The sequence below is a fragment of the Leptopilina heterotoma genome, unplaced genomic scaffold, assembly GCF_015476425.1.
Source record: "Leptopilina heterotoma isolate Lh14 unplaced genomic scaffold, ASM1547642v1 Lhet_182, whole genome shotgun sequence".
Taxonomy (NCBI): Eukaryota; Metazoa; Arthropoda; class Insecta; order Hymenoptera; family Figitidae; genus Leptopilina; species Leptopilina heterotoma.
The window spans coordinates 1274465-1300189 of record NW_025110899.1 but is presented as its reverse complement, the minus strand read 5'-3'; the positions used below and the strand labels follow the sequence as shown (position 1 = coordinate 1300189).

General features: G+C 29.6%; 3 protein-coding genes across 3 annotated transcripts in view; 1 reads left to right on the top strand and 2 right to left on the bottom strand.

The window, feature by feature from the left end:
- LOC122500175 (forkhead box protein O-like) overlaps nt 1–16593 on the bottom strand; it is a 155309-nt gene extending 138716 nt beyond the window's left edge. The window contains exon 1 of the mRNA XM_043608962.1: nt 14864–16593. Within this exon, the coding sequence (XP_043464897.1) occupies nt 14864–15292 (429 nt within the window). The 5' untranslated portion in view covers nt 15293–16593. The remainder of the gene's footprint in view (nt 1–14863) is intronic.
- A 5042-nt stretch (nt 16594–21635) lies between these two features.
- LOC122500177 (dnaJ homolog subfamily C member 8) lies at nt 21636–23847 on the top strand. The gene is made up of 6 exons (XM_043608965.1): nt 21636–21770; nt 22212–22370; nt 22503–22569; nt 22643–22737; nt 22811–22959; nt 23041–23847. Exons 1-6 carry the CDS (start codon nt 21657–21659, stop codon nt 23273–23275), a joined length of 819 nt encoding a protein of 272 aa, XP_043464900.1. The 5' UTR covers nt 21636–21656; the 3' UTR covers nt 23276–23847.
- Nucleotides 23848–24158: 311 nt separating this feature from the next.
- On the bottom strand, nt 24159–25634 carry LOC122500179 (28S ribosomal protein S7, mitochondrial). The gene is made up of 5 exons (XM_043608969.1): nt 25371–25634; nt 24923–25108; nt 24611–24845; nt 24406–24543; nt 24159–24319 (listed from the first exon to the last, which is right to left on the bottom strand). Exons 1-5 carry the CDS (start codon nt 25433–25435, stop codon nt 24239–24241), a joined length of 705 nt encoding a protein of 234 aa, XP_043464904.1. The 5' UTR covers nt 25436–25634; the 3' UTR covers nt 24159–24238.
- Nucleotides 25635–25725: the final 91 nt, after the last annotated feature.

The following is a 25725-nucleotide window of genomic DNA, read 5'->3' as shown; positions in this document are numbered from 1 at the left end:
TTCGAATTATTTAAATATTAATTAATTATTTTTCTAGAGGTCTGCATTCTGTTGAATGAACCACCTTAAAATTTATAAAATTCTCCTATTATTTTAATCATTAACATAAAAAACGTATTTATATTATGTTGTGATGTTGATAATCTAAATAAAAAATAAAACGCACTGAATTATATGTGACGCGACCCGAAGAAAGGTATCTAAGAAGCAAACGAATTATAGGTTGGGTTCGAGTTAGATTTATCTTGATTAAAAGTTCATTTTTAATTATTTGAATTTTAAACCAATATTAATTGAATATTTTGAATATAATAAAAACTTGAAAACCAACAATTTTTTATTAATAATTGATTCTCTTTCTGTATTTTTACTCAAAAAATTTAAAACATAACCTCAAATTTTTTCCTTCTTAGGTACCTTTCTTGGGAACGCGTCACATATATATAAACATTGAGTATAAATTTTATGCGATTACATTTTGAAAAAGATTTCAAAAAAGAGAAAGAAAAAAGAAAGTTTTTCTTTATTTTGGATTAGAAAAAGGTGAAAAAAGGGACAAATCATCAGAAAAGGGGACTATCTGTGCTGGCTGAGTTTGTCAACTTCTATAGAATTTCACTAGAACAATTAAATTGAATTCCTACAAAAATTCTAGTAAATATTAGGTAGAAATGTACAAAATTATTTTTTTATATATATGAACATATAAAAAAATGACGTGTTGACATTAGTAATACAAATGCGGGTAAAAAAAACTGTAGGGTGCTCAAGAAGTATATAATGTCAACTGTTAAAATCAATTTTAGGATATCAGGCCTACATGACATCTTATTGAGCCACATCTTAAAAAATTATCAACTGTAAATTATACTTTTCATACAGTAAAGAAACTGCGAGGAAAAGTAAAGGAACAATTTTTTCACCGAGTGTATATTAAAAAGCATATGCTGTCTAAAGTGTTTGATGACACCCTAGGGGTAATATAAAGAAACACTTGTTCAAGGTCACTTAGTAGTGAAATTGGTCAAATTAACGAGTGACTTTGACCCCGGTTAAGCGTGAATCCCGAGGTTCGCATATAGTAAACGGGATATGTATATAGAAATGTCTCTAAATGAAAACTACAGATGAAGGGGGGAGAACGAGAAGCACTTCATGAGAGCTATTATGCTATTCGGTCGGTCGTGCCTCTTTCATGACAACCTGTGATTGGTCCATTGGCTCACGGTTTGTAGTTCACTACTTTAGAGACTAGACAATGTACAATCTTGGCAAACAGTTGTACTAATTTTGTACCTTGACGTTAATATGCCAATAATACTTCACCGCATAAATATTCTCCTAGTTCTCAATCAGTTCAATTACTCACTAAACCATTCAAATTCAAAAGAGCGTATAAACTTTTTAAAAATATTATAACAATTATTTTGCTTACCAAGTAGTTGAAAGTACATTGAAATGCAGACATACCTGAAACAGAGATAAGAAAAAAAATTGTTAATATTATGTGCAAAATTGTAAATGTTGTATTTGTAAAATTTCTTTAATTAATTAAAAATATTTCAACTACTTAAATGACTTATTTAATTAGTTAAAAAGATGAATAAGAGTAGTGAGTAATCTGATAAATGCGAAAGCTATTGAAGAATATGGTAAATATGCTCATAATGTTAATGAAATTACAGTCGCATGGTCCACAAAGATTTCTTAAATATTGTTGGTTCAAGTGAAAAGCGCGCAAGAATAGACTTGCGTGTCAGATGAAGGTATGCAAAACGATGAGGACCAAATAAAGCGACCCTGGACCCTCAGGATGTTCGTGATTCTAAGAAAATTCATCTCGAGATGAAACCATGTACAAGGTACAATGCCAACATTCCTTATGAAAATTCCTCAATCTTCAGAAATATTGCTCGAAATTCTATAGAGTTTTGAGCAACATTTCATATAAAAGTATACTTGTATTAATTAAAGTTAAGCTCAATTAGAAATCTCCAGAAAAAATATACTTTAACCGATTTGTAAAAAAAATTATAACTATCTGCAAAGAAATTATAAAATGAGTTCTGTTGTAACTTAAATTCGACAAATAAAATTTAACACTGTCATTGAGATTTACTTTTAACTTGGGATTCAACTATTGACAATAAAATATTCAAGAATAATTTATACAAATAAACGATTAATTTATTTTATTTAAATATCCGCTTACGTTCTTTTTATAAAAGCATAAATGTGTGACTAATATTTCCACTTGTCTGCATAGATATGATGATGGTATCAGAAATTCGTTCAAATGAACGAAATTTATTTATTTCTTCTTCAAATTCAATTTTTATTACAATATTTTTGAGTCACTATCAAAAAAATTAATTTTTAAAGTTTTTAAATGTAGAATCTATGTTTTAAATTTTTATTCAATTCAGTAATTTATGAAAATATTTTTAATAGGTACAAAATATTTCGTTCATCTGAACGTTCAAAACTTGTGGATCATCTGATATAAACTAAGCTTGGTTTTACTAATCTTGAAATCTACAGTAGTAAAAAGGGTTCATTTACTTAACCCACATGTTGGTTTGTTTAAACATTAGTTGTCACTGATGTTACATTTGTCTACTAATATTTTCATTTCAGTCTATTCACTTGCGTTCAATAAAAATAATAATCTGAAATAAATTTTTTTCTGAGAAAGTGTTAAAAATTTCAGAAAAAATTGAAAAAAAATAATAACAACAACAACATTAAAAATGTTTGTTAACCTTATCATTTAAAAATTGAAATAAATACTCTTTTGGATATGGAGTTAAATAAATTCAAGTATAGATATCTCTATGAAGAAAAATAAGTAATGAGACAGCTAAATAGTTAAAGCAATTACACCTGCGCTAATGTTTAACTTATTTGCACCTTTTCTTCTTTACATTTGAATAAATTTTTAAATTTCACTTAAATTATTTTAAGAATACCTACATGTAGGTCTATGTTTGAAATTATGCGGAGAGAAACCCTTAACACCTTTTCACGGCAAATTCAAACGACCTGTTGCTTGTTATCGAGAAACTATATAGTGTTAGGAAATGTATGTACGATTATGAATTCAAGTATATACATATACGGTGCATAGCACTCGTGCTCGGTCCAATGCATACAGAAACTTGTAATCATAAACTTTAATTTAAAGGTCAAGTATATTATAACTATATAAATTAACATTTATCTTTGAAAATTAGCTACTACGCATACGCAAAGTCTAAACGAATATATAGCTCCAATATTTACATATTTTTTCTACATGATGTAATAATGATAAGAAACTACCGCACTGCAATTAAGTATTTGAAATAACTTCATCAACATGTGCGCGCAAAATGCATATATGTTATATAATAAGTTGGCATTTTATATTTTGATTAAAAAAATAAGCAAAAAGTTTTTTGTGCGTTCCAAAGGCCTGCATATAAAATCGAGTTGGGAATAGTTTAACCCAGGAGAAATGTCCTACTTTTATACTTTAAAACCAAATCTAATTCCAGTATCCACGTGCAACTAAAGAATATATATTCCTGCATTTCAAAATGCGTCGACCCAAGATAATATAAAAATTCTCTTCCGATCAATATATACTTTTTTTCCGATTAAAGGCAAACCATCCATATTGGTTCGATTGCACGAAATTTCAATCAAATTTTTCTCATTTTTCAAACATTAGAAGTTGAAAAAATTGTCTATGTACAAGTTTAATGTAATTGAATATACTTGATCAACATAAGAACTTTTCATGAAATGCTGATTGTGTAATTGATCAAAACTTACGCACTGTCTAGAATTTCTCGTCATTTCAGGCAGTGGTAATGCAACTAAAAGATTATATTTCACTAGAAGCTCGATTATCTTCCTTCTTTCGTGATACTATTAACTTTCTTCTAGGAACGTATATTACACATACTTTATTTGTATCACGAGACTTATAAAATTGACCAGTTAATATATAAATAATAATGAAATGCAAGTCGAATTTTTCCACAATATACAAGCATGTGTGGCATACAGTAAAGTTTCATTAAAAATCAGTAAAATATGTCACTGGATAATGGTTAAAACTTTCACTATATACATGAAATCAATGAAATATTTTATCGACTCACACTTTTTATAGTGAAAGTTTCATTGGTAATCAATGACATTTCACTGATTTTAGCAATCAACATTACATTAAACTTTACATTAAAAAGATAAAAAAATAAATAATAAATGAACAATTACTTTTTGGAGTAAATTTGTCTCGTCAAAAAGGTTTTTTAGAGTAAAAATTCAGACAGTAGATGCAAAATTGCTAGAAAGCAAAAAACAATTACAAATGGTGACGAAGTAAAAATATGAAAAGATAAAGAATGATCACCCTGTGAAGCTATAAGGGTCCAGATTCTGGGCGCTTCAAGAATAAAGTCCACGAAGATTGAGGAGACTGAGAAGGAAGACTAAATGGCACGCGAGGTCATTGCCTCAAATCTGGGGATCAGATTGGGTCGAATTGAGTCAGTGTGAATGTAATATATCGATATTACATTCACATTGATTCAATTCGTTCCTGTACGAAACTGTTGCTTATGTGCAAACTTAAAAACCACTTCCAAATATGAGCCTGAAATACCAGCTCCAGCTAAAGCAGATTCAACGTGCTGAATAGTGGCCAAGACATGCGGTCACCAAAAGCGGAAAATATTGCTGTATGTTTCAAAAATATCTTCCTAAATTAATAACACACGGAGAAAATTTCTTTCGTAATGATTACAATAGTCTATATTACAGCTCGGATATGTGACCACTTTTTGTAATGATTACGAAAACTATGTAATTTATTAAGAATTTAGTAGGAGCGATTACTATAGTTACTTTAATGAATCCAAACACTGTATTAATCGTGTTGAAATTTATTTTTTGGAATCATTAATAGTTTAGATGTACAGGTTCAGAAAGGGTACTGTAGGCATTCACGCAGAGACTTGTTATAATTACAATAGTCTACGTTAAAAGGAAATCTTGGATTCTGTTCACATTTGTAGCGGTCTAAGGGAATCAGTGATACAGACTGTAGTAGCCTTTACAACAGGACTATTGTAAAATAAGGTGACCGCGGCTGCCTTGCCTTCTTATTTTACTATAGTTCTTCGTAAAGACTACTATTGCTATATTTCTGATTACAAATGACTGTTGTAAAGTAAAAAAAGAAAATTTTCAACTAAAATAATTTTTTTTTGTAATTCATGACTTGCGTAAAGTACGTAAGTTACCTAATTAGTTCAATTTACAATAATTCGTCCATTAGTAACTTAAGTTATTTACGTAAGTGCAACTTACGTTATTTACGTAACTTATATTTTTACGTATCATACATTATTTACGTAATTTACGCAAGTTAACTTACTTATTTATGTAACTTACTTTTGTTATTTACGTAACTTACGTAAGTTGTGTAAATTATATAACAATTTATACATGCAAAAAATCTTGTAGGTACCTTCGGTGCGTGTGTTAGAAAAAAAAATTTTCACTATGGAAATGTAATAAAAAATAGACCTTACAATATTAAAGACTAACAATGAACAATAATTGTATTAATTATTGAGAACTAAGTGATTTTTTTACATTTAAAGTGTATAAGTCTTTCTCGCAAGCGGTGAACTTTCATAGCAGTTAGTATAATTATAAGGAAGTTTAAGTCATGTATAAATATGTGTAAATAGCGATCGTTATTATGTTATGCGTTTAGTATTTAAGTTAGATTTATGTACTTAGGGTTTAGTGAAATTGTCTAGTTTAATAATATAATTAAACTTGAAGTGAGTAGTCTTGGAAGAGTGAAATTGATGTGCAATACATGATTAGAAGTCATGAAATACAAAAAAATTTTATTTTAGTTGAAAATTTTCTTTTTTAACTTTACAACAGTCATTTGTAATCAGAAATATAGCAATAGTAGTCTTTACGAAGAACTATAGTAAAATAAGAAGGCAAGGCGGCCGCGGTCACCTTATTTTACAATAGTCCTGTTGTAAAGACTACTACAGACTGTATCACTGATTCCCTTAGATTGCTGCAAATGTGGATAGAATCCAAGATTTCCTTTTAACGTACACTCTAAATCTGAATCAGTGAAAATTTCACTAATTTCAATTCAGTGGCCTAGTTATCTTTGATGAATCAGTGGAATTTCACTGAGAATCAGTAAAAACCACTGATTGTCAGTGAAATCCCACTGATGAATTAAAGAAAACTGGGCCACTGAATTGAAATCAGTGAAATTTTCACTGATTCAGATTTAGAGTGTAGACTATTGTAATCAGTCACATAGACTTTGTGCTAACTCATATTTAGTTCGTATTTATTTCAAATAAATTTTTAATGAGTACGTTCGACTTACAGAATTGTTACAACGAAGCTACTTTAGGCATTACGAAAAGTGGTCACATATCCGAGCAGTACTGTTCGACTATTGTAAACATTAACAGAAAATTTTTCTCCGTGCAGTGGCTCCTAATTTAATAATTCAAGCGAAAAATTATTAACTTCAAATTAAATATGTGGACTATTTTTTTGAAAATACGCATTTTCCGAATTACGAAAACTATAAATACCGAGATTACATTATTAGTCTTGACATAAGAATAAAATAAAATTTCAAAGACGTGCAGCAGCAAAAACTAATTGCATAAAACTTCATAATAGTACAACGATTATAAGTATATTGAATGTTAATAAACACAGGTAAATAGAATTCAATCGGATGCATTCAACATGTTTGCAATCGATTACATCGTCACTATGGATAAATTGATTGTTTCAGGGTCGCATCTATGACAGCTGTAGAAGGTCGAATGAATTTGTAAAGTACATATGACGAAAAGGATTAGATTAGAAATTTCGTTACTCTGATTTTAGTGAGTGTAAAAATCAACAGCGTAGCCTAAGACACTATTTCAACTGTTTTTGATACCCTCTGGAATGAAATATACTTTTTTTGTTGGATTAACATAATATGCATCAGTGCGCAAGATTTTAGATAAATATATCTATAGTTGAGAAAAATTGATTTCATATTTTCCTGATCATAAATTACCAAACTTGAATTGAATATTGAAAATATTTTAAAGATACTTTAAAATCTATAAGCAATAATAACGCATATGATAAATAAATTATTACTTTTCTTCCATGCATTGAATTTTCTTTTCTACAATTTTTTTTATTGACACAAGTGTAAAAACATCTTGAATATATTATATTTACCCATTAATAAGGTTCATTCCTCATAGATAATAATGTTTAATGTACAATAGGTGCAAAGCTGAATATTTTAATTACTGAATAAAAAGTACAATTTTGTTACGAACTCTTAATATTTTTTAATTAGAGCAAATAAAGAATTAGTATGAAACTTAGCAAATTCAACAATAAAAAGAAATTCTTTAAAATTCTTCTTTAAATTCTTTAATATTCTTTAATATTCTTTAAATTTATAAATTTGGTAAATATGAACTAATTTATTCTCCTCCCACAATATAATATTAATAGTGTACTTTCAATTTTTTCCTTATCTACCAAAATAATTATGTTGATTTATTCACTTGAACAATAATTTTCATTTCTTTTGCACAAGGAAGCAAATATTTACTAATTAATCGCAATGAGAAAATAAAGTGCTCGTAAAGGCAGACATTCAATATAAAAGACCAAGGAAATAATACATAGAAGTCTTCACAGTTTGTGTTCAGGGTCGTGGTATAATAAAAAAATTTTTTATCTGTAGTTTTCAAATAAATTGACGACTAAACTGGAATTTAAATACATTAAAAACTATTATAAAAATTAACCGTTTAAAATTTTTTTAAAATAAAGTAGCAATAATGCATATGTGTCTTACACTATAATTATAAAAATAGGATTAGAAATAAAGCAAAACAGAGTAATTATACTGGAAAAAATTAAGGCATCTTGGGTGTAGACTTTTTCGAGTTAAAAATTTACTCCAAAAGGGAGTTAAACTGGATGAACTAGTAAAAAAAGAGTTAATCCTCAACTCCCGTTGGGACCTTTCTCTACGTTTTACTTCTTATGCTTTAACTCGAAAAAAGTGGGAATTTGATAGAATCCAGTTCGAAATTGAATTTTAACTCTCTTTTTACAGAATATTCGGAAAATATTGTTAAAGTTGTTAAAGACCTCAACAGATGTGCAACCTTGAATAATTAGGGGCGAGATTATAAAGTCCAAGGTGTTTATGGTGGATATTGAGGGGATGCGAATATGACGACACGTAATGAAAACGCGGAATAGTCATTAGAGGAGTCAAGGGTATGTTACGTGAATAAGCTTGTGGTTACGTTGTAACTGTGCGTGTAGATCTTACGTCACGTGCATGTACTTATGCAGTATCTACCGTATTACTGATGTAGTAAGTGCTAGCTTATCGGCAAGTAATTGTTCACGAAAATAGCTCGCCGTAAATATACAGGAAAAATTTCAAGGTAAAAAGAATTTTTCTCCTCGCCTTCAGGATGTCGTTAGTCGCTTGTTGCGATCACGTGCAGACGATTTTTAAAAGAGGCATCTAAAGAAAAGACAAGTGATTCGTAACATATTGTTATACTATTCTTAGAGAAATAGTTATATAGCGAAGGCACTTTATAATCACCTTTCTTAGTAGACTGATTTTATAATAAGTCTATATATACTAATCACGTAATATTTATCATCTACAATTTTTTTTCATTTTAAATTAAATTATTTTCATTCTTTCTAAATTCGTTTCTTTAAAGTTATTAGCATTATTTTAAAAAAATTATTGAAAATCAAGACCTCAAAAGAGAAGAAAATCGCTCTCGGCGAGAAATTGTAGCCAGAGAAAGGTACATACTAAGTGTTCGCAAAGCATACCTTGCTTCTGTCGCAATTTACAGTAAAGAAATCGCGGCCTTGCTCCAGGCAAGGTAAATAAACAAAAGAAATGACCACGCAGGATGTCATGTATTAGTTCATCATTTCTCCATTAAGAATTTATATCCAGTATCAAAATTAATTTACGGACATTGTTATCTAAGAAGTGAAAAGGTTAGAATCAAATTATTATTTCCGCAAAGCATATCAGTTGTCAACTATATTTGGTGTCATGACGGTTTTTGTACAAATTAAAAAACAATTTGTATCAAATACAAAAATCATTAAGACATAACATTTACTTAATAATAATATTTCGATAAATGGGACTAATGACTTTGACTGAAAAGTATACGTTTATTGCGCATTAGATTTAGATAAGAGACTTCTTAACAAATATGACATAGTGGAATTATGTATTTGGATTTCTGTCATATTATACGTAAGTGTAAGTAAAACATGAATGAATATTGAACAAAAAAAATGAATAGCTCTCAATTCTATTAAATTATAAATTCTGAATTCTAATGTTTAATAACTAATTTCTTTTACGCTTTTCAATAATATATTTCAATTTAACGCTTTTAAATGAAAATTAGCAATAGATACATAGTAATGTTGTCAAATTTGTTAAAAAAGAAATTACAAATTCTACTCCTTGTCACTTATAATAAAGTAAAAAAAATGTATGTCAATTAATAAATATTACCTAAAAGCTACTCGTTAAAATGTATTTTTAATTTTCTAATTGCGTCGAGTTTCCCATTATCCTAGAATTCATTTTAAATATCTAATTTTTATCGAATTTCTCTCTTTCCTAGAACTACGAATCCATAATGTAAAAAATACATCGCAGTTACTGAAATTTCGAACAATTTCGAAAATCAAAATTTAATAAGTGGGACACTACTTGAAAAATGAAAGCAACGAAAGGAAAGATACTATAATAGTCAGTATTATCACAGAATCTTTAATTGATTAATTAAAAAGTATATTTTCTTATATATTTTTAAGTTCTCATTTTATCAGCAAGAAAAATCTGATGTACTCTGAACCGGTAGATTCGCATCTTTGCGTACAAACCGCAATAAGGTATCGGTCTGAGAGAAGTGGCAAGAAAAACTTTCACGGGTCTTGGTACCGGCTCCAAAGTAGGTGGAACGGGATGACTTCAGGTTATCGGTATAAGAGACGGGGAGTGGTGGTTGAAGCACCAAGAAGCAGATCGGGATGAAAAAGAAGCAAAAAAGGAAAAGAAAAAAGAAAGAAGAAAAGAGATGCTGGAAAATGCAGCAGTACAACTCAAATGGGGTCTGCAGTAAAAATAACGTGAAAAGTAAATTTCACTGCTCGCGGTCAACTCTAACGGACTTACAGGTTTACTGACAAGGAAAATCTTTCTATTAACTCTTTAAAATAGTCTAACTTCAAATCAACTCAAAAATCAATTCAATCTTTAAATCTTTCAGTAATTATTTATATGAAATTAAATTCAACTAATCGGAAAAATTTACTTTTGATTATATTCTCTCGATTAATTGTGATTATTAAAGTATAATTTGCACTTTTATACCTAAATTATAGGTTATAAGTTTGAGATACTCTTTTCCAGTGAAGAAATTACATACATTGCATTCATCTAATTATAACAAGATTCTCCTATTATATGCATCTTTGTAAATGCAAAAGGACACGGAGAAAAGGACTCTATACATGAGATCACATTGTCAGTAATCTTCGTCATGCAAAGTGGATATTAATATTCAACTGGTAGCATCTTTTGAAACTGGTGATTAAGATAAGGTTTAAAAAGCTTTGATGGCTTCGTGTCGTCTTTTACACTTTGTGAATAAATAAATAAGATTTGTAAAATTACAAAATCAAATGCAATCGGAAATAGTATTTCAAAAAAAGAATGAACAGAGATTTTAGCATTAACAGAGAACTTGTCTTTCAGTTGAAGAAAAGCAAGGGCAAGTAGAGGTACATACATCGGATCGAACCAAACTGAACTGACAACTTTAGCCAAGACGCGAACAGTCACGACTGCCGACAGATGCAGAAACCAGTGATGAAGGCAATTTTGTAAATACTTGAAAAATTAAGCAGTCTCAAGTAGACATTCTCTAAGTACATACCTTCTGGATTTCACTTTATATTTTAGTCCATTTTTGTTTAACTAATGTGTACTTTTTTATACTTTACAGACAGTCTGTACACTATTGACACTATTTAAGTGAAATTTAATTTAAAAAGAACAACGATACTCTAACAACGCATTGCAATGTGTAAAGTTTTTATTACTTTATTAACACTTTAAGTTCTGATAGGCTCATTATACCTACTATACATAAAGTTTTAATAGCAACTGACAAGAGTATTACGAAAATTAGGTTCAATGGTAAGATAAAGCATGACTTAATAATCGTCACTGACAAAACGAAACATATTTACAGTAAAATCGTAAAAAGAATAAAAATCCCAATACATACACTGTAAAACAGTCTTAAAACAACAGCAAACATGTTCTCAGAAATTCAACTTTTTTTGGGCTTAAAATAAAAGCAGAACAATTTAAGGTTTTACGATTAATTTCCTAATATGAACCTCAATCAATACTGAATAAAATTGACTAAAATAAATTGTTTCAGTCGAAATCAGGCTTAAAACAAAACAAGGCAAATGAGAAAATGGATAAATTTCAAAAGAAATAAATGAAAAAACTTGTGATTTTTTGGAATGCAGACAACAACTCAAGACAGATTGATCAAAGTTCAAACAGTATGACACTTTCTATTGCTGTACACCCAGAGAAAAAAGTTATTTATTTTAACTAAAAGTGTATATTTAAGAAAAATTTATTTGTTGCAAATAAATATTTTATTTAAAATAAATAAACTAATATTTATTTCAAATAAATGCACTAATTAATCTAAAATAAAGAAATATATTTGCAATTTATGAAATAGTATATTTGTAGCAAATAAAAAATATATTTGATTCAAATAAATGTTTGTTTGACTTATAAGTAGACGCCTGCGCATATTGCATTGCTATAGTAAAACAATAAGATGTTTTGCTTTTAACAGTTTAACGCGTACAATTATAAGAGGTTTATTCATCATGAATAGTTAACAAATTTAATTGATTTAAGTACAGAATTTTTCTTTTTAAGTGAAAATTTTAATTAGTACAAAGTAACAGATTTGTATGTGATTTCATTTACATTTTAGTGTCTTATTTGAGATTTTGTGAGAAAAATGTGACAGTGGACTTTTACATATGAAGTGAAAAAGTAAAGTAAAATGACTAACAATAAAAAAACCTGACTTTATTTAACAAATATTCTTATAAAAATAAACATTTATTTTAATGAATATTAAAAGTTCCATTAGTGATTGTGATTGTTAAATTTATTTGAAGGTTATAAGTGAATTTTAATATTTTAGAATGCTTACAGGATTTATTAAAATGAAAAGTGTTTTTTATTTGTTCTAAATATAAAATATATTTAAAGAAAATATAAAATTTTTTTCATTTAAATAAAAATGGATATTTAAACGAAATATATTAATTCAAATAAAAAATATTATTTGAGCTAAATAAAAGTTTAGTTGGTTCTGTGACAAATATCCTTTTTTATTTGTTTGAAATAAATTTTATTTAATTCAAATAAATCATTTCTCTAGGTGTAACATGTATTATCATATTATAGTATACTGCATTCCAATATTTTTGGATTTGTTTTACGATTATTTTTTCTACGAGAAATCATAATAGATGTTGATTTGAAAATAATTTAACAAATCCGACCCTGAATTCTACTGTTACAGTGGAAATATATATGTTCTCACTGCTTTTCTGATGGCCCGAATTATGACCCACGACGCAGTATGTAAAAATAGTGGCAAGCGTTGCGCCACATTGTATGCGGATACCAGCATTGACACTTGACTGGTCGAATCATTAACGCTTCACCAACAATGTTGCTGTTATTTAGTTTTAAATTTCATACAATTTTCTGATGACATAATGACCACACACGAATACTATAGGCTATTATTGCAGGAGAAATGTTATTTTCTCTGAAAAATAATAATACAGTGAGTGACATCTTAACATCCTTACTCTGTGAGTTAATGAAATTTCACTAAATCTAACTAAAAATCATCAGTGAAAACTAATTAATTAGCGATTATTAGCGATTAACCAAAAAGCATATGCTATTTGAAATTACTAGCATACTTATCGCTGAAAATCAGTAAAATTCCGTCAATTCAGACTTAGAGAGCGCAATAACTATTAAGGAAAAAGCATAATGAAACCTACGCCGAAAAAATTAATATCCATTATCACTATTTATGATAAACAAAAATATTTACTGTTTTACATCCACGCGTTCGTATTTATTTTTTTTTGTTTTATAAATTCATGTGAATATAATAAATTATATGTAAAAAAAAATAAGTTAATTTGCGCAATTAATATTTGATAAAAGAAAATTTAATTGCATTTATAAATTGAAGGCGCATTACTTTTGAAAATATACACATTAGGAAAAAAGTTTTGAAACAAAAATAAAGTCAATGACATCGAAACCGGATTTTACTACGCTGAAAATGAGCCTGGAAGATACTTTTCTTCATGTTTATTATGACCTTAATAATTATTTATCCGGAGATATTAATCTTTAATATATATTATACGGACATATTGGAGTAGATCAAAATTTTTCTTTATCAATTCTGAATTAATAAGAAAACAGTTGAAATTTGAAATGTTTAGTGAAAGTTTGTTTAGCTATACAAAAACCTGATTATTATACGACTATTATATATATATGCCTTAGCAATGTGTCTAAATAATAATAATAATAATAATAATAATAATGTTAATTTGTATAAACGTTTTGAGAATTATTCTTTTTGTTTGAATTATATCAATTGTTATGGTCGTCGAAACATGTTCCATCACAAAAAACCGAAAAGGATTTCTTCGTTTCTAATTTTCATCTATATACGTAAATTTTTTTCAGAAATTTTACACAGTTTATCTAAGGATATCAAAATTTGATTCGTTTTTTGTCTCAATTTTGATATCCTTAGAGAATCACTGCAAAAAGAAGTATCTTAAAAGTGACTACAAGGTTACTTACAACATCTTATTTTAAGATGTTTCTGGCCTAAACATCTTAAAGATATTTTATTAAGTAACTTTGTAGTCACTTTTAAGATACTTAATTTTTACAGTGAAATTGCGTATTAAGGGCATTTTTAATCAGTATGACGTTACAGATTGTGCAAAGAATGTCTGCTAAAACTGACCTCATAATGGTTCAAATGTCCTTAAAAGATAGTTGCTCAAAAATAATACGAACACTGCACGGAGAGAAAAATCTAGCTTTAATAGTATGACACTACCTATACTAATTTCGCATGACTATAGTCACGCTTCAAACGCATGAATTCATACCCAAAAACCATGGGTCCACGCTTCACCATGGTTTCTCGGTATGTTTTCATGCGTTTGAAGCGTGACTATAGTCCATGCGAAATTAGTATAGGTATAGTGTCATACTATTAAAGCTAGATTTTTCTCTCCGTGTAGAAGGCAACTTTAAGAAAGGTAATTTTAAGATGGTAGTCTCTATGGTAGTCACTTCTATAAGTTATTGTTTCAAAAAAAGTTATCAAAAGCATCTTAAGATGCATTGACCTTTAAGATGGAAGATCGAATAATGAGATCTTTTAAATATCTTGAAAGCTTAAGGGCCAGTTTCACCAACTTAATAAAAACGATTAAAGTCATTTTAATCGCCCATGATTGGTCGGTTAAGGATTTAATCATTGATTATATCTTTTAATTGGAGTTGGTGTATTTGAAGGCAAAATAAACCGTCTATTATAGGTACGATATGAAATCTTACCTTCCATCCGGCGCTGCTGTTACTGTCCCCCTTGTCCTTGAAATAAGCGACATTCTGGACCATCCACTCGTAAATTTGCGAAAGGGTGAGTCTTTTTTCCGGAGCACTGGTGATTGCCTGAGTGATGAGATCAGCATAACTCAAATTTCCCCACGCATTCCTCCTTGAGGAATTCTTTTTCACCGGAAGGAGTCCACCTCCCTGAGCGAGTGGCCCCTGTTGAGGTGGGGTCCCACCTTCGACACCTTCCTTGCCCCCCGAGCCACCAGGGACATTTCCTTCAACATAACCCTCTGGTCTTGGCAACGGCCACGTGTTTGATCTTGCTCTTGTTTGCGGTTCGAACCCACTCTCAAGGTCAAAGGGCACACCTTGCTGGCCCGCGACTGATGCTGATCCCGTGACTGGTACCGGCATCGAGTCCATCATCTGTCCGCTCTCGATGTACTCCACTTTAGCCCTTTGTCAGCAATTCCGACCACGGGGTCGGAATATCAGCAACGAGAACACTTGAACCGAACCAACTATTCAACTTTTCAAATAAACTCGAGTCACTTTTAAAATTGGAAAAGTCTACTAATCGCACTTGTTGTTGATAAATGATCTCGAGTAAAAACACAGTTCTGTGCACTACTAGATCGCAAGGAGACGACCGGGGGAAACCACGTGGTCCAACTGTTTACAAACTACTCGACGGTCACGTGGTCATGTTTCGATATCACAACCTTCTCGGTGAATTTTCAACTCTGCCCGTCTCGAACACTCGCCTGCCTTCTCACAAGACGCTCTCTGGAGAATGTTGTGTGTCTGTGTGAGTGTAATCTGTCTGCGTACGCGTGTACGTGAGTAGAGAACCTCACGAGATATCTCGTCAATTCGTGATACGTGTGCACTCCCTCTCCGCGTTTCGCCAACCCAAGAGCGACGTAGTTTCTATACGCGTGATATCGGCGATGGGTCGTCGCTCGAATTTCCCAAAGAATCTCAAGGACGTCCTCTGGCTGGTCTCGAAATTGACTGGCGCGTTCCAAGCAACCTCGTTTTATTCGCTCTTTGGTGGCACTCGATCCCACTGCTTCTCATCGACACCAGAAACCTGAAAGATTCCACCAAAAAGACATTCAAGGCCTTGATCAAAAAAACAGGATTATGTAACGGGTTCCTCTTATCGACTTGTGTGTGACTCGACAATCACCATTTAATGTCAATGAGATAATAAAAGTTCCTCAAAAGAAGTTGAGACACTTCTTGTTAACACTGAATGGCATAGATCCCAAAGTCGTCCAGGAATATCGTTGTGATGACCCTGGCACTTCTGACATCTTATTACTCACTTTTCAAGTTTTTTTCATATACACTCACTTTTGCATCAGTTAAAACTTCAAGTTCTTGAAAACTTATTCAATTATTCCAATTGAATTCACACTTAATTTCAAACACGATCAAGTACTTTTATACGCGAAAACTAATTTTTGTTTTTCTCTTCAAAAAACCGCGGAAAGATCCAATCACGTGGCTACTAGACACAGAAAGTGAATCAACATAATACGAATAATTCCCTTTTTTACAATAAACAAAATTTGGGATTAATTTCCCGCCAAATTTCAAAGATGAAGCTTGTCTAACACTGAGGAAGAAGAAATCGTATGTGGTTTTTTTTTATTTTAGTCACTCGTGCAATTTAATAGAGAAGGAAAGTATATAACAACCAACAGAAATGAAATTGCCGGCGACGTAGCACGGCACATACTGTTGAAACTTTCGTGGACTCTCGACAGAACGAAGAATCCGAACCAAGTCGGAATAACCCGAAGCGCAGCGAGGAAGCGAACTTGTGGCGCCTGCTTCTTGAATAGAAGTTAGTGCAGCAGTGTTGCCAATAGAGAAATTATTTAACTCCTCCTCGTTGGCAAATTTTATTTTGTTATCTAATTATTTTTTCTTTCGACAAGCTACTGATATCTTATATCACTTGTTTTACGGATTAATTGACAATTTTAATAAACTTCACTTTTGACAACTCAACAAATAATCATTTAAAGTTTTACTATGTCAGGCAAATTTAAATGTTTAATCCTCGAGCCTTTTATTCAATATCTTACCTTATTAATCTTATTGATCTCATGTTTCTTAAATATTCAAATTATTATTATTAGTACTGTGATACACTAAACATTCGTTTTTTAGTGATTGCAAATTTTGTCAAGTATCAATTTATTAGAGGTCCTGGGGTTATCAGGGTATTCGCGTTTTTATAATTATATATACACAAGGATAGTCGAATTCTGTTGAGGCAGAAAAACCTCGATAATCATACAAAATGGATGACAAAAGTTTATAAACTTTATCGCGATGAGCCATACACTCTCGTGCTCGACTACCGGATCTCACGTTGTGCACGATTCTCCGTTTAATACACTCTGTGAAATTTCAAAGAATGTCCTCTTAGAGGCTACTGCGGACAAGTTTTGCTTTACTCCAGATATACTATTTCACTTTGTGTGTGGTTGGTTTCAAGATTAACGTCAAATGAAGTATTAAAAAACTAAAAAAAAGTTTGGTACTGTCAATCGAATAAAAAGAAATATGATGAAAAAAAGATTGAAAACAAACGCTTTCATCTCTTTTCTTTTATGATGAAGAAGAGATTCTCGAAATGCAACACTAAGTATATGCTTACATCTTAAAAAAAGATTGAAATCATTTAACTATGGTGTAATAATGTTATAAGAGCAACAATCCAATTAGTGAATTTCTTTGAGAAAATGTGCAAAGTGAAAAATCTGTTTGCAGTTTAATGGTAAGTTTTCTCAGATAATGTAATATGAATCGTACTGGTGTAATTTTACGATAGAGACTTTATCGTGTGAATTTGCAGTTGCTGTGCGAATTAGAACGTGAAAAAGAAGCTTGCCTGAGGCAGTTTGAGTGGTGGTACCCAGAGATCTTTTAGGTGCAAGCCAGGTTAAGGATAGAGTATTTATTACATCCCCTAATTCTACTAAACACCTACACAAGCGAGGTGAGCTATTAGCGGCACGACTATATGATAAGATGGTTGCAACTCTCAAAGAAACTTTTGTTTTAAGGCCCAATTACAATTTTCTGCTTTTTAGTTTAGAGAAAAATATTTTAAGTAAATAATTTTCCAAATCAAACCAAATTTTTACTATACACGGAGAGACCGAGATTATTAATTTTTGTATAAAATCACACTAGAATTTACTATTTTCACATTGCAACCACCGGAAATAAGGGGACTTTTTGTATTTTTTACTATTTTCTACACTAAGTCACTAATCCGAAAAATGTTCACCAAATTAGCAAAGTTTCTTACTATTTCGTCCAATAGTTCCAAACAACTGTAGTAAAATAAAACTCAGAAACATTGTGTACGTAAAATTACTATAGTCGTTTGTAAATGCAGAAAGAAAGAGTGAAAGAAAAAATACGGATTTTTATCGCCGGTTTCCCGTCAATTCTTGACTAATGGGGATAAACTGGAAGGATTTTTACATACACAGACACACACATACTTATATATTTGTTGGATAAATATTTGAAGACACACACGTGTTTATTTCACTTATATGTATAGACGCGGTTAATTAAAACACTAATACACAACTGCACGCACGACAACGAATTTCACTGAAAGTATACATCTTTGTTTCCTTATATATTGAATGATGAAAATTTACAGCACTTACGAGAAAGCAATTTACTTTTAACAACTTATTATAAGACATAGTTCTTGGGACAGGAATAAATGCAAAATTTATTAATTTATAATGGTCAATTTCTGAGATAACGAACGATCTACGTTTTGTAGATAATCTCCTTCTTCTTCTTCTTCTTCTTAATTGGTCTGTTGATAAATCAAATGGCCATAGATTAAACACATAAAATTTCACTGTAGAAAATTGCAAACAAAATCAAGATGCAAAGATGAGCTGGTTCATATAGGCATAGAACAAGCAGTAAAGCAAAGTTAGCAACCAATAGAAATGCAGGCGCCATATGACTGCACTCGCTAGCCACACTTGCTCACCAAAAATTACTACAGTGGATAGTAGGTTTTAGTAGAAAATTTTTTCAGTTGTCAGATTTTGTCTAATGAAATTAGAGAAAACTATAATCAATTTTCGCTACATTTACAACTCTTACACAAAATATTAAAACTTGCTATTTCAATGTAGCAAATTTATCTATTTCTTTTGTAAATTTATCTAATTCTGTAGTACATTATGCTAAAAGTCCCCTTATTTGCGGTCATTGCAACCATTTTTTAGTAATTTTTACAAATGTGGGTCTCTCCGTGTACCCTACACAAGAAATTAACTGAATTGGCTGCATATAATTATTGTAAAGATTTGATCAATAAAAATTTATTTTGACAACGTACAAACACTTTATGAACATAAAATTAATTTTACAATTTAGAATCCTCAAATTTTGAATTCTCCTTTAGACTATTATACGATTTATCATTTACTAATAATTGAAAGTAAATTCTCTTACAAAATACAGAAAAAATGTACTATTTTAAGGCATTAAATATAAGAGCAAAGTGTAAGGTTCAGTATGCAATTTTCATGATTTACATGTAATATTAACATTCTTCAAATAAAGCGGAAATGCCGCATTACATTCGAAGGTTCATTAGGAACTTTACCTAATGAGGAAAATACATAAAACACGCATATGACCTTGTATAAATATAAATTTTGCAAATACATTCTGTTAATAAATGTTTAGATTTTTTAAATTACTGGAAATCTTACAAGCTATACAGGAAAACTTTGGTAAATTACTTTAGGTTCGCTTCAAATACAAATTTGTATGTTTAGAAATTGCGACCTAAACAACAATGTCACTTACCGCAGTTTTTCTGTTATATATAAATAAATTAAAAATATACAGTGGGACCTCTGCTATCCGAACTGTAAATAGTTTTATCCGCACTTCCATTATCTGAATTTTTTCGTTGTCTTAAATCCAAACTTTCAATTTTTACATCCATATCTCGGTACAAAAATCTCAAAAAAATAAAGAAATTTTACGAACTATCCACTGATTTTTAATGTAAATTATCTAAAAGAAGATATAAATGCCATTTACTAGTTAATAAAATCATTTCAAAAGAATTATTTCTCCATAAATATAAACGAAAATAATAATTGCAATGTCTATATTATCCGAACCAAGTCCTGTATGAATTAGTTGGAATATTCGAGGTTCCAATTTAATTAACTTACAATTTATTAGTTTATAGACTTAAACACAAATCCTAAACATTCCTATATCTATAAAGTCAAACTTTGTGAGAACATTTAATTGAAACACTTTGGCATTTGGTTAATTTAACCATCGATTTGCAGTTCTTTTAAATATTTGTTTATTTTTCAAAGTTATTAATCATTAAAATCAAAGTTTATTTAAACTCTTAAAGTATATCATCAAGCGGGGAAATTATGGAATAAAAATTGCATTTTTTTTAGTTTATCTGCACCAAAAATATAAATTTTATAAAAAGAATTTCTTAACTATTCAAATATATTGTGAACATCTTTCTGAAGATTTCCTCCAAATTTCATTAACAAAATAATTTTTTGAAGGAGCTATTTAAACCGAAATATTGTTCCATAATTGCCTCGCATTTGGGGCAACTGTAGATAACAAATTATTGTTAGTAAATATAGAATAAAAGCTAATTTCGAAAATTTATACACATGTTAAATAACTTAAAAATATTAATAATTGGCTCTTCAATTAATCCAAGAAGAAAGATTTTAAATTAACATTTGTGTATAAATATTAATAATTGTAATTTTTTAGACTAAGTTTTACCTTCATAAAATTCAAATATTATTTTTTAACTAAATAAACTACATAAAAATACAAATCATTGAAATATTCTTTACTTGTTACAAAGTAAATTTCTGCGGTTAATAAGAAATTTTTTATTTTGTTTCATAACTACCCAGCAGAAGTTAAAGAAATTCTGCCCTTTTTACTTTTTAGAAATAACCTTTTCACCTTTTTGACGTTTGACAATTATATTTTATTCTCGTTTTCAGTGTCAATAAAAATAAAAGCACTTGTGTTACTTTGTAGGCAAAATATTAAACAATTATTTAAAACAAGAACCAAATTAAAACAATTTACTACAAAGTTTAAAAAAGATGTTCCGTAATTACCTCTGTCGACGCGGGGTCGACAGTAAACTAAAATATAATGCAACAAAATTTCTGCAATTTGTATGTGATATTATGAAGATTTCATATTTCTTATCACATGCAGCATATGATTTATAAAAAAAAGAAATTTTACCATTTTGCACCTAAAATTACCTTCTTATATCCAGTAAATTATAATTAATACCAATATTTTTGTTTGTAACACAACCTTTAAAATTCTAACTGGAGATTACAACAATTCTGATGCAATAACTCGTTTACACAAGTTTTACATTAAAATTACTGTAAATCTACTATTGAACATAATAGAATCTATTTATAAACATTACACATTAATATATTTTTCTTACTTACCAAATTTGAATTCTGAATTTTGATGTTCCGATGTACTTTTCGTCGAAATATTCTGTTGATCTATAAATCACGATCCTCACGATAGAAAACTGATCCCAGCGAAATCTTCCTAAAAATACAGCAACCACGAGGCCAAATCTGTAAAGAAAAAAAGGAAAAAAATAAAATTAACCTAACCTTGTTTATCAATGATCGGTACATTCAGCAACAACACGTAACGTTTGCCATTTACACACCAGATGGTGCAGATCGCAATTTCAATCAGTTTGTCAAAAATGGCTGCGACCAACTCAAGTTTGCCTTCTGAAATTTCCACAAAGAAAGAAGATGAATTTAATGAATTTTACACTGAAGTACGTTGAAATTATTACAATAAATAAATTAAGAATATAAATTTTTTCTTCTTTCGTGAAATTTAAAATATTTTACCTATTATATAATCATAAATATTCTCTTCCATTCCCGGGCTCACTGAAAACGTCATTCTTATTTACTTTGTGTTTATTACGCAAATTTTTATTAAAGTTTGTAAATTTAATCCTTAAGGTAAATTTTCCAATTCTCAATATAACTTGGAATGAGAAAATATTGATGAATAATAATTTTCTTATTTAAATAACCTTGAGGAAAATAAGCATGTATAAGCCTAACCTGAAAATTTATTTATCTTTTAGATACATTTAAATATTGACTCTTTTATGAAAATTAATAATTAGTGGCAATTTTTCCGATTTCTGCTAATTTGTAAGATTTTGCACGAATTTTTTTATTTTTACAAAGACAATTTTTTTCAGGTTAAAGAAATAGAAAAAAGGGACTCGGTTCTAACTCCAAAACAGCAAATAGACAGGCTCTTACGTCCTGGTTCGTCCTATTTTAATTTAAATCCTTTTGAAGTTCTTCAAATCGAGCCTGCCACCTCTTTGGAAGAAGCAAAGAAAAAATATAGACGTGTATGTATTTTGGAAATTTATTAGCAGAAAAAAATAATTCTTTGGATTAAATTTGGTCTATTTATACAAATACACGAATACACGATTTGATTATTTGAAATAATTATGATTGTAATAATTTCTTTCTTTCAGATGTCTATATTGGTCCATCCTGATAAAAATCAAGACGATGCAGAAAGAGCTCAACAATCTTTTGAAAGTAAGTTAAAATTGCAAATATTAAAACCCGACAATTTCGTAGTTTTGTGCTAACAGTTTGATTTTTTGTTTAGTTGTCAATAAAGCATGGAAAACCTTGGAATGTGAAGAAACAAGAGCAAAGTGTATGGATGTTATTGAAGAGGCAAAGGCTAGAACAGATCACATGGTAATTAATTTTAATTAAATTAATTAAAAAAGATAGTTTTTATTTTCATTTAATGTAATTTCCATCATCGTAGATTGCCGAGAAGAAAAAGAAATTAAAAAAGGAAGGAAAAATTGGCGAAGGAAGTGCAGTTCAATTATTAGAAGAAGAATCTGAAGAAGGTTACAGACATGCAATTTGGGTCATGACCATGAAACTTTTTGCGGATATGGAACGCAGAAGGTTTGTCTTATTCCTTCTACAATTATATTTAAACTCTACAAAGTATAAAATAAACAACCTTTATTATTAATTTAATTTCAGACGAGAACTGGCGACTCGAGACGCCGAACAAAGGAAACGAAAAAGAGAAGAAGAACTATCAGCAGAAGCTCAAGCAGCTATGGAGCGTGAATGGCAAAAGAATTTCGAAGAATCGAGACAACTGAGAGTGGACAGTTGGAAAGCTTTTCAATCTGGCTCTGGTGCTACGAAACAGAAGAAAACGAAGAAAATGAAAGCCTTTAAACCACCGAAAACAAAAGCAGAATCCCGATAATGAAGTAAATTAACTTTTATTTCATCCATCGGTCCCTAGTTTTATTCTAATTTTAATTGACTATGGTTTTCTAAAGGATAAAAAGAACATATATTAGTCACTTTGTTGGATAATACGGTCTCGTATTTCTACCAAGATATAGGCTATATAAAATTCATTTGAATTATTACAGTGACTTCTGAAATGTAAGATCAAATAAATTAGGAAGTGAATAAGTGATTATATTAGTTAAGTGAATGAATGAGTGTGTGCTAAATTTACGAAAATACATGAACGATCAATTTGTATGATTGCGCACAGAGTGTGATGTGCAGGACTCAAAGCCGAAACTCGAAGTATTATTGTATTCGAGAAATACCTTTTTTTAATTGACTTATTGTAAAAACAATTCTTCAACTTTACTATAAGAGAGCCACTCTTTATCTTTATCATTGTTGATCTCGTATTACTTTTTGGTATCATCAAATATTCAAAAGTCAAAAAATGGGACATTTTTTATATTTTCAAGGTACATACCTATATTTACCTTAAAGTGCAAACATTGGAAAATATTAAAAAGTATTGTAAAGTTATCAGGGGTTTTTTTTATTGAAGGTCAAATTATAGTAACAATTTGCCTAAACTAAACTATTAAATATTTAAGATTTAAGATTTAAAGATAGGTAAACGTGCAAAAGTTCACTTTCACTTTTTATATTTTTAAACTTTTTAAATAATATACTTTTTTATATTTTTTATAATTGAAATTTTAAAAGTTTAAACATAATTTAAAATAACACTATTTATTAATCCATGCATGCTTGTATAATAAATGTTATGAAATGAATAAAAGATGATTGAAATATTGAATTATCATATTGCGAAAAAACTGAAGAAATTTTGATTTCATTTTGATTTTTAACAAAATCATTTATTTACAAATTTAAAGTACTATTAGTTTCTAATCATTACCAACAATTATGTTTAATTCCACCTGAAATGAGCATACGCTCGATTAGCCTCACAATGTTTGTGTAACTCCAATTTTCTCTTTACAACACTTCCCTAAAAATAAATGAGAAAATGATACTAATTTAAATAATACATACTATGTATGTTTAAAAAACTTGAGAAAAAATGTATTTTCTTACTGTATTATTGGAAGCGTTAATTAACTCTCTGGCTAAACAGTCGTAAAAGTGTACTGTACGTTCTTTCACTTGAGCAGCTTGTATCAACCAATTCATTGCCAAAAATTCCGATCGCTTTGCAGACAATGGGTGAGGAACCTTAAAAATGAAATTTGTATCAACTGCTACATTAGAATTTTAATTATCTAAAGAAATATTTATTTACGTCGTATTTAACTCCTCCCCTTCTTAGTTTTACTGTTTCTAGAGCCGGTGAAGCGTTTTCTACTGCTTTATGCAAAATGGTTATCGGATCGAGTTCAATTTCATCTTTTTCTTCTTGGGTCTCTGCTTTGTGAAAACGCTCAATCTGTATTCTTTTCATAGATGTAAAACATTTTCTTAATTCATTATCTGCTACAACTTTTTTTCCTTTTCTCATAATAAAATTTGTAAATTTTCTACAAAAAAATTGCTCAATTAGATTAATTTTTCATAAAGTGAAGATGATAAGTTTGTATGTAAGGTTTTTACATACCGCGTTAAAGGATCATGAAATTCTGAACACGTATGATTAGAAAAGGCAGGTAATATATGCTGAAGGGACAATTTTTGTAATTGTTTATCTTCTTCAAGTTCTAATTGCTCATCTTCTTTAAAAACAGGACTTCTCATACTCTTTGGAAATACACTATAATTTTTTGCTGAATAAATTACCGTTAATCTGAAAATGGAAATATTTTTTTAATTTTTGAAATTAAATGTCTTTAAATGCAATTACAAAAATATTTTTGACTTAATAAAGAAGAAAAATATTCTTTATTTAATAAAGAATATTTTTATCGAAATTTTGAGGTTATGTCAAACGTAAACATTTATAATTGTATACAAAAGCAAAATCTATATTTTTATTAGTAACGAAATGAACAATAATAAATAAAAATCTGTTTTTAATCAGATTTTACAAAATTTAAAAATTAATTTACCTTTCTAGCCCTTTAAAGGGATTATAAATTAATCCTCGTGTCACAAGATTACAGAGTGACGCCATTTGAAAGGCGTAAATAATATCTTGTTTGATATAAATTGATATATCTTATTCACAGGTTACCAACGATAATTTATAATTCAATTTATAATTTAGTAAGAATAATTATTTATATGATATTCCGAGTAAAATTATATATGTACAAAATGATAACAATACAAAAACCTTCAAAAACTCTTTAAATGCCTGTGGAGTGTGGAGTGTGGACCCTCTGGTCTTGTTTAATTCCGCGTTCCAAGTGTTCTGACTTTAGTTCCTCATTCCCTGATTCGTTTTGTCAGTCAGGTCCAGTC